This window comes from Gavialis gangeticus, unplaced genomic scaffold, assembly GCF_001723915.1.
Source record: "Gavialis gangeticus isolate Ggan-Ray unplaced genomic scaffold, GavGan_comp1, whole genome shotgun sequence".
Classification (NCBI taxonomy): Eukaryota; Metazoa; Chordata; order Crocodylia; family Gavialidae; genus Gavialis; species Gavialis gangeticus.
This window is the reverse complement of record NW_017729033.1, coordinates 36,541,759-36,556,380: the sequence shown is the minus strand read 5'-3', so window position 1 is coordinate 36,556,380 and position 14,622 is coordinate 36,541,759. Positions and strand designations below refer to the sequence as shown.

The following is a 14,622-nucleotide window of genomic DNA, read 5'->3' as shown; positions in this document are numbered from 1 at the left end:
GCTCGGATCCCTGAGTGAGGGGACAAAGATGCGGGATGATGTGGGGACCCCCCCGCCCGGAACACGCAACAATCGCGGGGGCACCCACTGTGAGGGGCAGCGCTTGGTGTGACAGGTTCCCCCGGGGGAGGAGTGGCCCGGGCTGTCGCAGGCCCGGGCTCCGCGCCCCGCGGCTCAGACACCGGCTCCCGGCCGCCCGCAGCCCCCTGAAGAACCCCGGAAGGCTTGTCCAGCGCACGTCACAATCCCCGCCTCAAGCCTCTTTGATAATTCATGAGCACCTCCCCTCATGAATTATTCATAGCCCCGCCCAAGGCTGCGCCTTTCTTCGTTCTCGTTCTGCTCTCGCGAGTATGCAACAGACGCCCTTGGGGGGGGTCCGTGTCACTGGAGTGCCGCACTGTTTCTTTCCCCCTTTGGGGTGTTTTTTACGAAATACATATCAGATTGTGTCTGTCGTGAGCAGCGCAAAATGGTTTCTTCCAGGGGGCGGGGCGGGGAAGGAGAGAGGCTGGGAAATGGTTTCTTCCACCGCCTGAGAGGGACTGTTCGGCCCTGGCCTCCCCCGCGGTATTTGCATTGACGCAGCTGCGCGCCCTGGGAGGAGGGGCGAGGGCGCAGGCGCCGTGGGAAAAGTGAAGTCCGGGGGGGTGGGGAAGGTGCAGGCTCAAGGCTGAGATGAGGGAGCTGCTCCTGCGCCCTGCCTGTGGCCCCAGTTTGCAGTTCTCGCGCCAGGGACTTGCCTCAGGTGGTTTTCTACCTGGTTCCTGATTCACGAGATTCCTGGAGGTTGGGACCCATTTGTACCCAGTGGCAGACCGTCAATCCAGGGCCAGTGGAGTGGTAGTGGAGGTGTCACCCATGACATAGGGCCGTTTTCTCCTGTCCTGGGGAGACTCGGAACAGGTGCCAAGACTCAATCTAGAAACAGGGGCAGGTGTTGGAGCTTGCTTGCCCCCCTCCCCTCCCCTCCCCCATTTGTTCAGGGCAGAAACCTAGGCCTGTGAGGTGGTGCTGGCCCCTTCCTTTCACCAAACCTCAAGTCCTTTGCAGAAGACCTGGCTGCGCCTAGAGCAGTGATGCCCTGCGAGGGCGACCCAGCGTCCTGGCCTGCTTTGAGAGCCCTTCAAGGGTGCCAGGCAGTGTTATTAGCTGGATTAGGTTTACAAACATGATGCCCAAGGAAGACCCAGAGATATGAAACGGAAATCCATAGTTGTGGTGTTTTTAAGTTCTTTGAAACAGAAAAACTGCTCTATTATTATTATGGAGGCAAAAAAGAGTGAAGATAGTTTGCATTTTCCAAGTGGTGCCTCATATCTATCCAGGAGTATTTTGAGTCTAAAAAGTTTAAGAACTGAGCTAGGGAATCTAGATTGAACCCTGGGTGGGAGCAACACTTATACCTAACGAGGGTCATAGGGCCTCTTGGTTAGATGCTAGAAAGTAAGTGTCTAAAGCAGGGTGATCTTGCCTTTTCAGTTACTGTATAGGGGCCAGCTTGGCCTCTTGTGGGCTCAGTGCCTGTTCTTATCAGTTTAAATGTAATTATTGTTGTTACTATTTTATTATTACTTTATCCAACTGTCCTTGATTCAAGGGTTCATGGCACAATAAACTAGATCATTAAATGTGAGCCTATAAATTAATTTTACAATTGTAGCTGTCACTGCTCAATAAAAGTCTTTCTAAAAATCAGGCATAGTCCCTTTGTTCTTGTGGTCTTGGAGAGGGTTGCATTTCAGGAGGAAAGAAACAAGATTTCAATCTATGGAATTTGGTAAAGTAGTGGAAGACATGCACACATTTTTTGCAAACTGCTGTGTAATCCTTTGGAATAAATAAAAGGCTGTTACATGCTTGTGTATTCTCCCCCAAATTCCAATTCATCAGTCCAGACTTATACTTTATACGAGTATTATAGTTGTGCTTGTATTAGTTATTTAGTTGTGTCTGGAAGTCTCCATGTCAGGTATAGTATTAAACATTTATTTAAAAAAATACACTCTGCCTCTATAAGCCTAGCTTATAACAAAGCTGGTTGAAACAAATTGACCAGGGAGTGAAGTTAACAGATCACTTGCCAAAAAGCATATTTTGACACAATGACCATGAGGAGCCATGGTCAGTATATTGCAGACACTGTGGCAGATATACATAAATACTGATTATGTTTCAAGCATGCCATCTCTGCACAATTTGTACTCTTAGATCCTAACTCCTAATAGCTACCCTAATGTTTGGGCCTTTCATGGCAGAAGCAGAGAAACAGAGTATAAGTGAGAGCCTAGCTGTTGATCTTCGTATGTCAGCTACTGCTGAGTAAATCATGTCCAGTGAATATTCCAGTCAGTTCCTTCTTAGCTGCTATCTCTCACAGAAAACTGCAATTGGTAAGTCATCAGTCCTGCTGTTTGTCAGCTCCTAATAAAGGCATCAAGTCAGATCTGGCTGCATATGAAATTCTTAAGGTGTTTGTCTCAGTATGCCACTGACAATGTCTTCCACCCTGCCTAGGAGAGCCAGCTGAAAGAAGCAAGTGTGGCTTGACAAAAGACACAAATGAAAAGTGTACCATTGCAAGAAAGGCTCCTGACCCCTCCAGCTACGGACTATCTTTAGAACTGGAGGTCACATGAGGGTGTTGAAAGAAGACCTCAAACGTGATCATATTGGCTCAATGTGCAGCGGCAACCAAAATAAGCCAATAAAATGTTGGGCATCATTACAGTGGGAACTGAAATCAAAATGAAACACATCATTATGTCGCTGTATAAATGCATGGTGTGCCTGCATTTTGAATACTGTATGTATTTCTGGTCTCTGCATTTCAAAAGGGATGTATGTAGTAGAATTAGAAAAGTTACAAAGAAGGGCAATCAGGGTGATCAGGGGTATGGAGCAGCTGCCATCCGAGAGACTAAAAAGGCTGAGGTCTTCATTTTAGAAAGGAAAAGGCTGAGGGCTGATCCTAGGTACAGGATCATTGCCCTCTGCTATAGAGGAAGGCAACCCCCCCCCGCCTCTGAGGGGTAGAAGTATTATTGGTCTAATCCAATATGGCAATTCTTATGTTCTTATAACTTCTCTTCCCCTGAGAGAAGTGCAAGGAACTTGAGAAACTTGTCCACAAGGACATAATACTGGCTTGGTAACAGATACAGCTTACCTCTCTAGAGACCAAATGGTTGTGTTAAGGCTCCTTCTGTCTGAGGCAAGGTTGCCACATCTACCTATCACAAATGTGTTTCTCTTGGAGATACCTGCAAAGCCTTACATAGTATCCTTTCCATACATACGTTTTGCAGAACATTGTTTATATTTGGCCTGAAGAACAGACTCTCATATTCTCCAAAGTTTGTTTGCAAGGTTAAAAGAAGTGAAATATTCTTATTCTGGAAAAGTTATTTTAATATCCTGGCATCAAATAAATTTAGTTGACCAATTTTTGCATAGAGTTTATTGGATATGGGATTTCATACATTGTGCTTGACAAGTCTGAAAAGTTGCTTCTTTCCTTTTTAGGTATACAGTGCATACTTTTTAGTAAAAGTACAAGCACAACCTTTCCTGTTAAAATCATTTGCTCAGGCCTTGTTATTGCTGCTCATGTCAGCTTCACTCTCATTTTCCCTCTGGGACGCTGCTGAAGTGTCTTTTATTCTAAGAGGAGAACTCTGCACAGATGATATTTTTAGAGAGAGGAAAATTACTTAGTTTTGTAATCTTCTCAGAAAATAACATCATGTAGGATTCTTACCCAGTCGCCACCTCTAAGGGTGAAGTTACCTTTTTCAGGAGTGTCACCCTGAAGCATGTTTTTCATATTTATTTTTCATTATTTTGAATATTTCTGGGAATGTAACTGCCTATATATTTGAAAGAAGCGAATAGACTTTTTGAAAAGTAGGTTATAGCAATTGGCAGTCTGATAGGCACTCTATGTTATTAACATTGTCCCTGAATGTTAATAAAAATATTACTGCGTTTTTGGTTGTAGCTGTGTTGGTCTAAGGACATAGACAGGCAAGGTTCTTTCAGTAGATGTGATATCTTTTATTAGACAAACTGAACAGTTAGAAAAAAATTCTTGGCAAGTTTTCGGGTGCAATCAGCTTTCTTCAGGCATGGAAAATCTGCTGTTCTGAGACTTCAAAAAATGAAAGAGGCTAAAAGTGTGGCAGGATGTCAGTGAAAATGTAATTAGGTAGAATTAGGAAGACAAAAGGTGAAGCAGAGAGGTGAAGTGGGGGAGGGGGAAGAAAGCAGGGGGAAAAAGGCTGAAGGGAGACAGTGCAGTGATAGAGTATAAGGTAGAAAAGAGATTGTCAGGCAGGTACCTGGTGAATCAGATGGCAGGCAGATTGTAATGTGTCATATAACCAATGTCTATACTAAGTCCATGATTTTTTGTATCCAGTAGATTTATGAAGTGAAGTTTGTAGGCTCGTCTACAGAAGGTGTTTTGTAATTTCCCTTTGAGGATTAAAACGGAGAGATTGGAGATGGAGTGATTGTCCTGTGAGAAGTGTGCACCCACAGGTAGTGGGTATTCTTGTCTTTGATAGATTTTTGGTGTGCATTCATTCTGGGGTGCAGTTGTTTGGTTTCTCCAACATATTTTCCCTCAGGGCATTTGTTGCACTGGATGAAATATATAACATTTCTGGAGGTTCAGGTATAAGATCCAGGAATGGTGATGGTTCTGTTGTGGGATGTAGTTATAGTGGGGGTGATGGAGATGTGTTGGCAGGTTTTGCATTTCTTGTCATGGCATGGTCTGGATCCATTGGTTGATGTTGTTTGGGTTGTAGGGAGTTGCTTCTGGTGATGAGGTTAGTGAGGTTCGGTGCTTGTTTGAAGGCTAGGATAGGTGGTTCTGGAAAGATCTCGTTAAGAATTGGGTCTTCTTCTAGTATGGGTTGTGATTGTTTGAGGATTTTCTGTGTAGATTCCAAGGAAGGGTGATATGTCATAACTAATGGTGTGTGATTTGTGGGGGTTTTATTTTTATACTGCAGTAAGTCTTCATGTGGCTCTTTCAAAGGTGTGACCTATCTCTCTGGAGGAGTGTCCTTGTTGGCTGAAGGCCATTTTGAGATTTGTAAGGTGGTGGTCACAGGTATTCTCCTCATGTAAATTTGGTGGTATTGGAGAGCTTGGCTGTATATTACAGCTTTCTTGGTGTGTTTGGGGTGATTGCTAGTTCTGTGTAGATATGTATGTTAGTTTGTGGGTTTCTTATATATGCTGGTTTGAATTTTACCATCTTGGATATTGATCACAGTGTCCAAAAAAGGAAATGCTGGTGTTAGAGTATTCAAGTGATAGTTCGATGGAGGGGGTGCTGATTGTTGAATTTTTGATGGAAATCAGTCAGAGACTGCAGGGTTTCTGTCCAAATGATGAAGATGTCATCTATGTATCTCAGGCATGAATGACGTGCGCCCCCGGTGGCTGGGGGGGCACGGTGGCGCTGGTGGGAGCATGGTGGCGCAGACGCTGCCAGCAGTGTCGGCGGTGGGTGGGGGAGTGGCGATCACCCGCAGGTGCTGCCTTTACATAGAGGGTGCACCGCCATGCTCAGGGGGTGCACGTGCACCTATGTGCACCCCCCGTGCATCACCAATGATCTCAGGTATATTAAGGGTTTGATGGTACAGTTCTTGAGGTAGTAAATAAAATTATTAAGTGCTTGGTAAATTCTCTCACTATTGAATTTAAACCCAGGAATTAGAATTCTACAAGTTTTCAGAGAAACAGAATTCTGATGTAAAGAATGTTTTTTTTTTTTAAATGAATTTGCCCCTTTTATTGAAGCTTTTCACAGATTCTGCATCAATCAATGTAATGCATGTAATGACAGTAAAGGTAATGTAGGTTCTAGGTAGTCCTTAAATAGTAGATTTATCATTATGTCACAAAAGCATTTTACAAAGGATCATTTTCCTTCATTAAGAGAAGGGAAATTTAAGGCAAAAGTGGTAAAATTATTTGCCCTAAGTTACCCAGTATGTAAATGGAAGAGCCAGGAAGCAAGCTCAGACTTGCTTAGTTAAAGTTCAATACTCTCTCTGCATTACCTCCTGTATCACCCAGAACCAATGAGCCCAAATAGTATTTGAGTTTTGTCAAGCTTCTGTCTAGTGTACAAATATAGCTGGGTCTCAAGGAAGTATGTCAACACTGTTGTTGTCATTGCTGGACTATGCAATAAATCAAAATCCAAAGGTAAAATGGGATTGGATTATTTCTATGCAATAATGCAACATTTTTGCCAAAGCTTCACATACTGACAGAATAGGATCCACAATTTGAGTCCAAAATGCATGATATTCATCTATGTAAATATGTTGCCATATTTGGAGTGTTAAACACTGTAATAACATATTTACTCTAATATAGGATTACCCCCAACATTGAAAAAATTGTAAATTTGTTATAATGTCCCAGGTATAGATCTAATTATTGGTGATTTGCCATGAATTTGTTCCTCTCCCACTGGGAAAATTAAGTTTGGGGGAGGGGAGAGAGTTCAGCTCCTGTCTTTCCCCTCTGCCCCACCAGTTTCTTCCCCCTTCACTCCCTTCCCCCTCTCCTTACTGTCAGACCCTGCTCTTCCTAGCACAGAATTGAAGAGCAAATCTGAAAATATTGACTTAGTTTATTCAGAATTGGGGCATTTTATCTTTTTTTTGAAACTGTTGAAAGCTTTAGCCCAGGTACTCTATAAACATACTTTTAAGCAGCACTTTTATAGTTACTTATATACAGCAGAAACTATGTATGATAATAGTTCAGTGACTAGTTGAATAGGTCAAATCAAGCCAAAGGGTTTGTGATTTACCATACAGTTCATTGTGCTGGGCCCCAGAAGAGTCAATAGTATTTAAAGCCATGGTGACCCTTAGTTCGGTATGTGTGTGTGCTGCATACCTCCCACCCTCATGAAGGCTCTGTGTGCTAATTAGCCCCCACACTCATGACTAGAACTGGGCATTCTTGTCATGAGTCCTGGGATCCTCCAAAAATGTATATGCAGATGAAGCATGGAGTAATTTGGCTTGGCACCACCTCATGTGGGAGTGGGGCTGCACTAATTATATGCAGCAGTCTGAGAGAGGGGGCAACAGAGGGATTCTGTGGGAACTGTTTTGGGCCCTGTTTGGTGATGTTTGCCAGACATTTAAGGCTGGTGAAGAAACAAGAATCATTGGAAATGGGAAAGAAAGTTGCAGCTCAGCTGTGGGAGTGAAGCAGCAGTTAAAATGCATTCACTGTAGTGGTTCACCATGACTTGAAAAAGATTAGGTACTGAGGGGGAATGAGTGCAATGGGCACTGCTATATCTCTTTTTCAGATTAAACTGCGCTAACTTATTTTTGTGACAGGTTCCCTTTAGGATGTTTGTGCAATATGGGTCACGTTTTTTTATAGCTATTCTAGTGCATTGGGTGTGTTTAATCAGCTTCATAGTTTTCATTCCTGAGCACATGTTGCATTTGGCATCAGTTTAATGATAGACAATGTATTTAATAAGGTTTCGTTGTATGCAAATGTAAGATGATGGCTGTTACCCCCCATGCTGATAGCAGGGGCGGGAGGGGGGAAGGAACTTGTCTTATATTTTAGTAAATATGGTAAATACTCAGGCTATTATTAATGAGAGAGGGCTGAGAGCTGCATGGGGAACTTTTAGGTCATTTATAATCTAAAATCTGAAGTTTAATATTAGGTTGATCAGTTGATACAGAAAATTTTGCATCTAACTTAATATCCGATGGCAGGTAGAATTGATTTGGAACATATCAGTTATAAATGTAAGGATTTTATACTACACAAATCAAATGTTAGTGTAATGAGAGGACTTTGATATAAAATGAATATGTAAGTTTTGAATATGGTAGATTCTAAAAGTATAATCACAGTTAAGTATTTAAAGGAAATTTCAGTGGAAAAATCAGTGTAGTAAATTAAAGTGTTTCTGTAATGTTCTTCTGTATATCTTTTACTAGTGGCTATACTATACTGGTGTGCTCCATATCTTAGAGCTAAGGTTGTTCTTTGTCAAAAACCAGTGCAAAATGTGACAAAAGATTAGTATGTCCTGTAAAAGTATATTTAAAGGTTAAAAAAAAAGAGTGTGAAGGAATTTAAGTTTAATTCAGGGCTTCCTGTCTTCCTCATAGAACAAATATATAATTTGGGATTAGCTCTTGTGACAATTTAAGGGATCAGTTCTATTAATTGATGTTTCCAAGACGACTGGAAAGTCTAATGGCTTCTTCCCTTCCTCCTGCTTGTACTGAGTCTCTTTCACATACTTTAAATGGCTCTAACTGAAATATTTCAGAAATGTCTATCCTTAAATGACAATGTAGGCCTCTGACTCAGCACCTGATTAGTTGAGACTTACAGATAATTGGAAAAGGTGTTCTGTGGTGCAGTTCTTGTGTGATAAAAATAATCATATAGCATGTTTCAATCCACTTAGAAGCATAAAGTAATTAATCTACAGAAATCAAGGTTCTTGGTTATCCAAGAACATTCTTGTTTCTTGTACCCAGTTCAAAGAGATGTTAAACCTACTTAAAAGAAAAGATGGGCTCAGAAGAAAGAGAACATTTACATAGTTCTCAATAAAGTCAAGTTTTCAATATTTATACCTTCTACATTTCCAGATTGGCTCTTATTTGGGGATTAGTTAAACAGAGTTTAGTACTTTTGGTCTGATTCTGCTCAGCAGGGGCATTATATTTTATTTCTTTTTTGTTTGCTTTCTGCTTCTCTGTTGGATGGCCTTAACCAGTTTAGTTTAGTCAATAGAGTATTGAGAGGTGACTTGATCACAATTCAGGAGAATATGAGAGGCAGATTCCTGACAGTAAAGGGCTTGTTAATTTAATAAGGACATAACAAGATCTGCTGAAGCTGGATACATTTAGCCCAAATAAGAAGCAAATTGTTAGGGTTATGAGTCATCAGAACAGAATACCAGTGGATTGTCCATCACTTGAAGTCTTCAGGAAGACATCCAATCCTGATGTAAAGATCTGTCGTGGCTGAAGGGCAGGAGTTATGAGGCTGATGAATTTCACTTGGTGAAATTATGCACATCATGCTAACTGGTAATTATGGTCCTGTCCCCCACACTGAATTGTTTTCATATATGAAAATTTTAACTGGTTGTACTGATAGCCCCTGTTTTCTCTGGAACATCTCTCACAGCCCTCTGACACCTTTTTGGCCCCTCAAAGAAATCATTGCATTCTTAGCCTTCTTCTTGGTGTACCTACTGTTTTTGATTTCTCTCTTGATATACTAAGTAGGCCTTCATGCTACTCTTATCTTCTGGTTCTTTCCTTACTTTGACTTGTCCTTGAAGTTTAACATGTTTTTGCTGACTCTTTTCCACTTCTTTGGGAGTAACTTAGGGTTTTTTGTTGACCCCTTCCTCTTTAACTTTCTCAATATTTAGATAATCTCATTTATCCACTTGGCTTCAGATACTTTGTTGATGATTTGTAAATGAAACTTCCCCCATTTTCAGAGCTTAACATACCTCCTGGTTATAAATAACCTCTTGGTTATTTTGGCATTGGCTTAAATTTAACCTGAACTTCTTGGCTGTGTCTAGATATGCAGGCACATGTGGTTTGTGGCACCACAACCCCTTTGTGGTGGCACAAACTGCACATATGTTGCCTGTGGAGCTGCCTGTAGGATGTGAAACTTCATTCATTTAAAAGTGCTGTCAGGGACTGTGCTGAGATGGGAACTGCCTCAGAACAGCCTGTTCTGTTTTGTTTTTTTGTCTTTTTTTAGGTGTGTAACTTCTTTGTGTTTGGACAGCACCAAGCATGTTGTTGACATTAAATATATAATTAATGGGAGAGCGTGCTAATACAGTGAAGTAGCTGCTGGTCATATGTAGACACCCATGGATGCTACATCACTGTAGTGTCACATAAAGATATGCTCTCTGAGTAGGGAGTTAATCAGTCCCACTTAAGCCCTAGGATCTCTCTTGAAAGACCTTTCCAATGTTTCTTGTACTCTGGTCATTTTGTAGGAAACACATTTTCCAATATGCTGTTATGTGGCTCTGGGTCTTATGAACCATTCTTACAACCCTTGAAATGGAGTCTTGGACCATACTTGCCACTCCATGGCCAACACACTTTTGCACTCACTAACATAAATTCATGAGTAGACATAGTTTGGTAGTTCTGCCTTCTGGTAATCTGAAAGTTAATTTTTGTATGTTTAAAAAATATTTCAAAGAGTTTGGGCTCAGTAACACCAGCAGAAGCCTGGCTACAAGTGTAGGTTATATTAGTGTAAAATGTTTGTGTAGAAGAAAAGGGTAAGTGGATTTTGCTTTCTACAGCATTAAAAAACCCTACACTTCTATATCAGGGCATATTTTATTGAATATTTTCATTTCAACTTTTATTTTCAGTGCTCTGCAAATATTAATTAATCTACACATATTCTTGTGAGGGAGATAGGGAAATCCAATTTTAATGTGCAATCCACCAGCCCCCTGTGCCTTTCCTATTCTCCTCATATCTTTCACATGAACCTCTTACAGAGCCAGACCTTGAGAAGTTTGGAAGGAAACCTTCCTCCATTTCATCACAGCATGTCAGATTATGATTCAGATTCAGAACAGAAATAATTTAAATATGGTTGGAAACGTCTCACAGACTTATTTTGCTTTACCATGCTCAGTTTTTGTGTAAGTTTTAAAGCTAAACAAGCCACGCTCTTTTAAGCTTTTTTTATAAGAAAAGGTCTTAACTCCCTTGTGGTAGTTTAAAAGTAATGTAGGTGTGATGGTTCAGAAATTATGCAAGAAGCAAGGTTGTTAGGGCAATATCTTGTGTTGAACCAACTGCACAATTGAGATAGAGTTAGACAAGCTTTCAAATGTAAAACATTCTTCATCAGGTCTGGCCAGTACAAGCCAAGCATAGCATAGTAAAAAACAGTTGTAGGAGAGTGGAGAAAGAAATTGTTCTGGGGTAGCAGACAAACAACTATCAGAAGAAAAGAAACTGATTACTCTGAGATCAAGACCTATCAGAAGGAAGGAGGGTCAGTCTCACCTTTCACATACGAAAAGAATTCAGAAGTCAGGTAGATTATAGTGTACCATAAAACCAACATTAAGTCTCTGGTTCTTAGCTTCCAGCCATCTTATACATTTTTGTTCCAAGTTCACCTGTTAAAGGTGCCAAGTACTGTAGATTTCCCTTGAGTTTAAGGATGGTGAGGTCAAAGAGGGAGTGGTTGTACTGTGAGCACTGTTCTCCTAAAGGTGGATGTGTGTGTTCTTTATACTTTTTTTGGTGAGAGTTCATTCTGGTCCATAGTTGCTGCTTAGTTTCAGCCATGTAGTTGCCATGAGGGCATGTGGGGGGTTGAATCAGGTATATCACATTTTGGGAAAGGTGTGTTTAGGATTCTGATGGTTTTGTTGTTGGGGGTGTGTGGGGGGGGTGGAGTGTTGATAGTAGCGGCAGTGGAGATTTATTGGCTGGTTAAGCATTTCTTGCTAAGGTAAGGCTACTTCCCACATGATATCTATTGACCAGTGGGGAGTTTTCTCCTAGAAAACTGCACCATCAAACCTGCACTATACTTCTATTACATTGATGACTTGGCCTATATGCTGCATCCTGCATGCCCACCTCCCTTCCTGCTGCATGACAGGTCCAGCACAGACAGCATCCATTCCAGGACTCATGCCACATACAGTGCCCACCCTGGATGGTCTGGTATCTGTGCCACATGCAGCCCCCTGGCCAGTCCAGGACACATGCTGCACATGGTGGCTGCTCTGGTCAGTCTGGGGTACAGCATACAGCTTGGGTCCTGTACTGACTGGAGTAGGTGCTGTGTGTGGCACACATCTCAGATTGGTTGTGGGGAGGGGAGTGCCACATTTGGCATGGATCCTAGCCAGAATGGGCTCCACCTATAGTGAGGATCCCAGACCAGCCAGGGTGGGCACTCCATATGGTGTGGGTCCTTGAGAGGGGGCTGCGTGCACTGGATCTGTCATGTAGGGAGTGGGAGATGAGGATCTGCGGACCTGATTTAGCTTGTGAATCAGCCCTGTGTTTAACAGCCCTGCCTTGCACAATGATATTAGTACATCCTTGGCACCAGTTTGGCTTTGTGCTGGTGTTGTTTTTCAGCCTAAAACACTATTCACCATCCTTAGTAGCATTTTCTTTTTTCACAGCTGCATCACACTGTCACCTCATGGTCATCCTACAGTCAACCAGTGTAACCAGGACCTTCTCTTCCTCTTTAGTCTGTGCACCCACATGTTATAGCTGAAGTCCTTGTTATTGGTCCCTAGGTGCATGACTTTGCATTTCATACCATTACATTTCATTCCTTTTCTACTGTTCCATTACGCAAGATTATCTAAATTGTTTGGTATAATAAAGTACTTTTCTTCCATATTAGCAATACCCCCAAGCTTAACTTCATGAGGTGACTTGTTGTTAAAAATATTAAGCAGGATGGACTGATCCCTGTTAAACACCATTGGTAACCACTCTTCATAATTCACCTTTTAACATGATCCACTGTAATTTCTCTTAGAGACAATTCCTTATCTACCTTGCAGTTGTAGCCTTGATCTCTGTCCAGTTAGGACAATAATTTCCCATGAGGCATGACAGCAAAATATTTGCTTCAGTCTAGCTAAATTAATTCAACTGCAATAAACTTATTCAAGAAATCTGTTATTTGTCATAGAATGTTATTAAATAGTCGGGCACAATCATGCTATGATAAAGTCATGTTTTGTTTTGTCTATTTTTATTTCTTTCCATATCTATAGCTATCTTTTCCTTTGGTACCTACTGTTGGAGTCAAACTGACAGACCTGTAATCTCCTGGAATATTTTCTCCCCTTTTTAAAAATAAGAGCTATGTTTGCTATTTTCCATTCATATTCCTGACTTGACAGATTCTGTGAAAATATGTGCTAATGGGGTTTCTATTTCCTGTGGCAATTTCTTCCCAATTTGCTGGGCCCTGCCTGAATATTTTAAATTGTAGGATTGAGGCCCTACTCAGAACTGACCTATTAGCCAGTTGCTTTTATTCTCTTGTTACCTTTTAATTACTCAGCTTCCAAATAGATTAATATTTTCTTGTGTGTACCAGTGAGTATTTCTGATTCTTTATTTCTTGGTTTTGAAGGTAGAGATGATTGGAGTTTCTCCCATGAGCATCAAACATAAAATATTGCTAAAATAAATAGACATCTCCACAGAAGAAAGTAAAGATGTCAACTTCATACAGAAAAGCTATTTAGAAGGACAGAGTAATGGATTAAAGTGAATGAATCCTATTTCCAGGTTGCCTCTTCTGATGTGATAACTGGATATCACAATTTCTTCTAGGTACATGGACATCTTAGTTTTTCAGTAATGCAGTAGCAGTTATTGCCATTAGTTCTAACTTAGGAGAAAGGAAATGTCTGAAATCAAACTTGATTTATGCAAAGGTTTTTTATTGTTAGCAGTCATGTACAGCTTTTACTTGTCAAACTTAAGGATACTAGGATTGTCTTTAAAATGTCCTGCATACAGTTGTCAAGAATGAGAAGGAAATTTAGACACTATAAAAATTCAGCTAAAAATTCATAATGCCTTTCTGCACTCTAATATATTTCATGATAAATACTAAGTGCCTCTGAAGAGGGCTTTATAAATTAGAGATGCTGTCAACCTCTGTTTAGTCCTCAAAATGCCTTGTATTATTTTAAGGTGTTTCCATGTGCATCATTTCACATGTACACATGTAAAACTGCCCGTATGTTAACTTTTAAAATGCCATTTGTTATCTTGGTCATATAATAGGTATGTAAAACAGGGCTATTCCCCGGTGAGGGGGGATCTTTTTGGATTTCACCACTAATTTCCAATGTCAACTCTTGTTCTCCCCAAATTTAACAACGTGGCAATCTTCTCTTTACAAGCATTGACTCATTAATCTGATCTTCCTTCCTATCTTTCATGTGTAGAACAACTTGTCCACTTCTTTCAAACATTATAATCAGAACATATTAGTTTCCATATCTTATGTTTTGTGTATAGTCCAAAAATACTTGTAACTGTTTGGTATAAGTATGGTTGTGTTAGCTGCAGTTTGGTAATCCCAAACTTGAATCAATAACCCCCTGGCTATAGCACAATCTGGATGTGGTTCTGTCACTTGCTCTTGCAGGAACAGTTCTATTTTGTATAGATACAAGCAGAAGGCAGGGTAGATTTTTATTTTATAGCCAACTAAACCGGCAATATATAACACAAACTTTTGTGAACCCCAGCTCACTTAATCAGATGTTGCATGTCACTGATTTAGTTCATCTATAAGGTACAAATCTACCCTTTCTGATGCCTGACTTCAGACTAACATGTCTAACTACCTTTCTTTGCTCATGCGTAAATACAAAACAGTCATTGAGACAGGGAGGTGAGAATAATTGTTTAGCTTGTTGGTTAATGGTCATGCTCCTGGGAAGTAGGATGATACGTGTTTGAATCCTATCAGGCAGAAGAAGAAATTGGACTCAAGTCTCCCACGTACTGG

At 40.8% G+C, this 14,622-nt stretch overlaps 1 protein-coding gene across 1 annotated transcript in view; it reads right to left on the bottom strand.

Annotated features, from left to right (window-relative positions):
• Nucleotides 1-3,817, bottom strand: part of CPEB2 (cytoplasmic polyadenylation element binding protein 2) — a 126,316-nt gene extending 122,499 nt beyond the window's left edge. The window contains exon 1 of the mRNA XM_019525819.1: nucleotides 3,761-3,817. Within this exon, the coding sequence (XP_019381364.1) occupies nucleotides 3,761-3,817 (57 nt within the window). The remainder of the gene's footprint in view (nucleotides 1-3,760) is intronic.
• Between the last annotated feature and the right edge of the window lie 10,805 nt (nucleotides 3,818-14,622).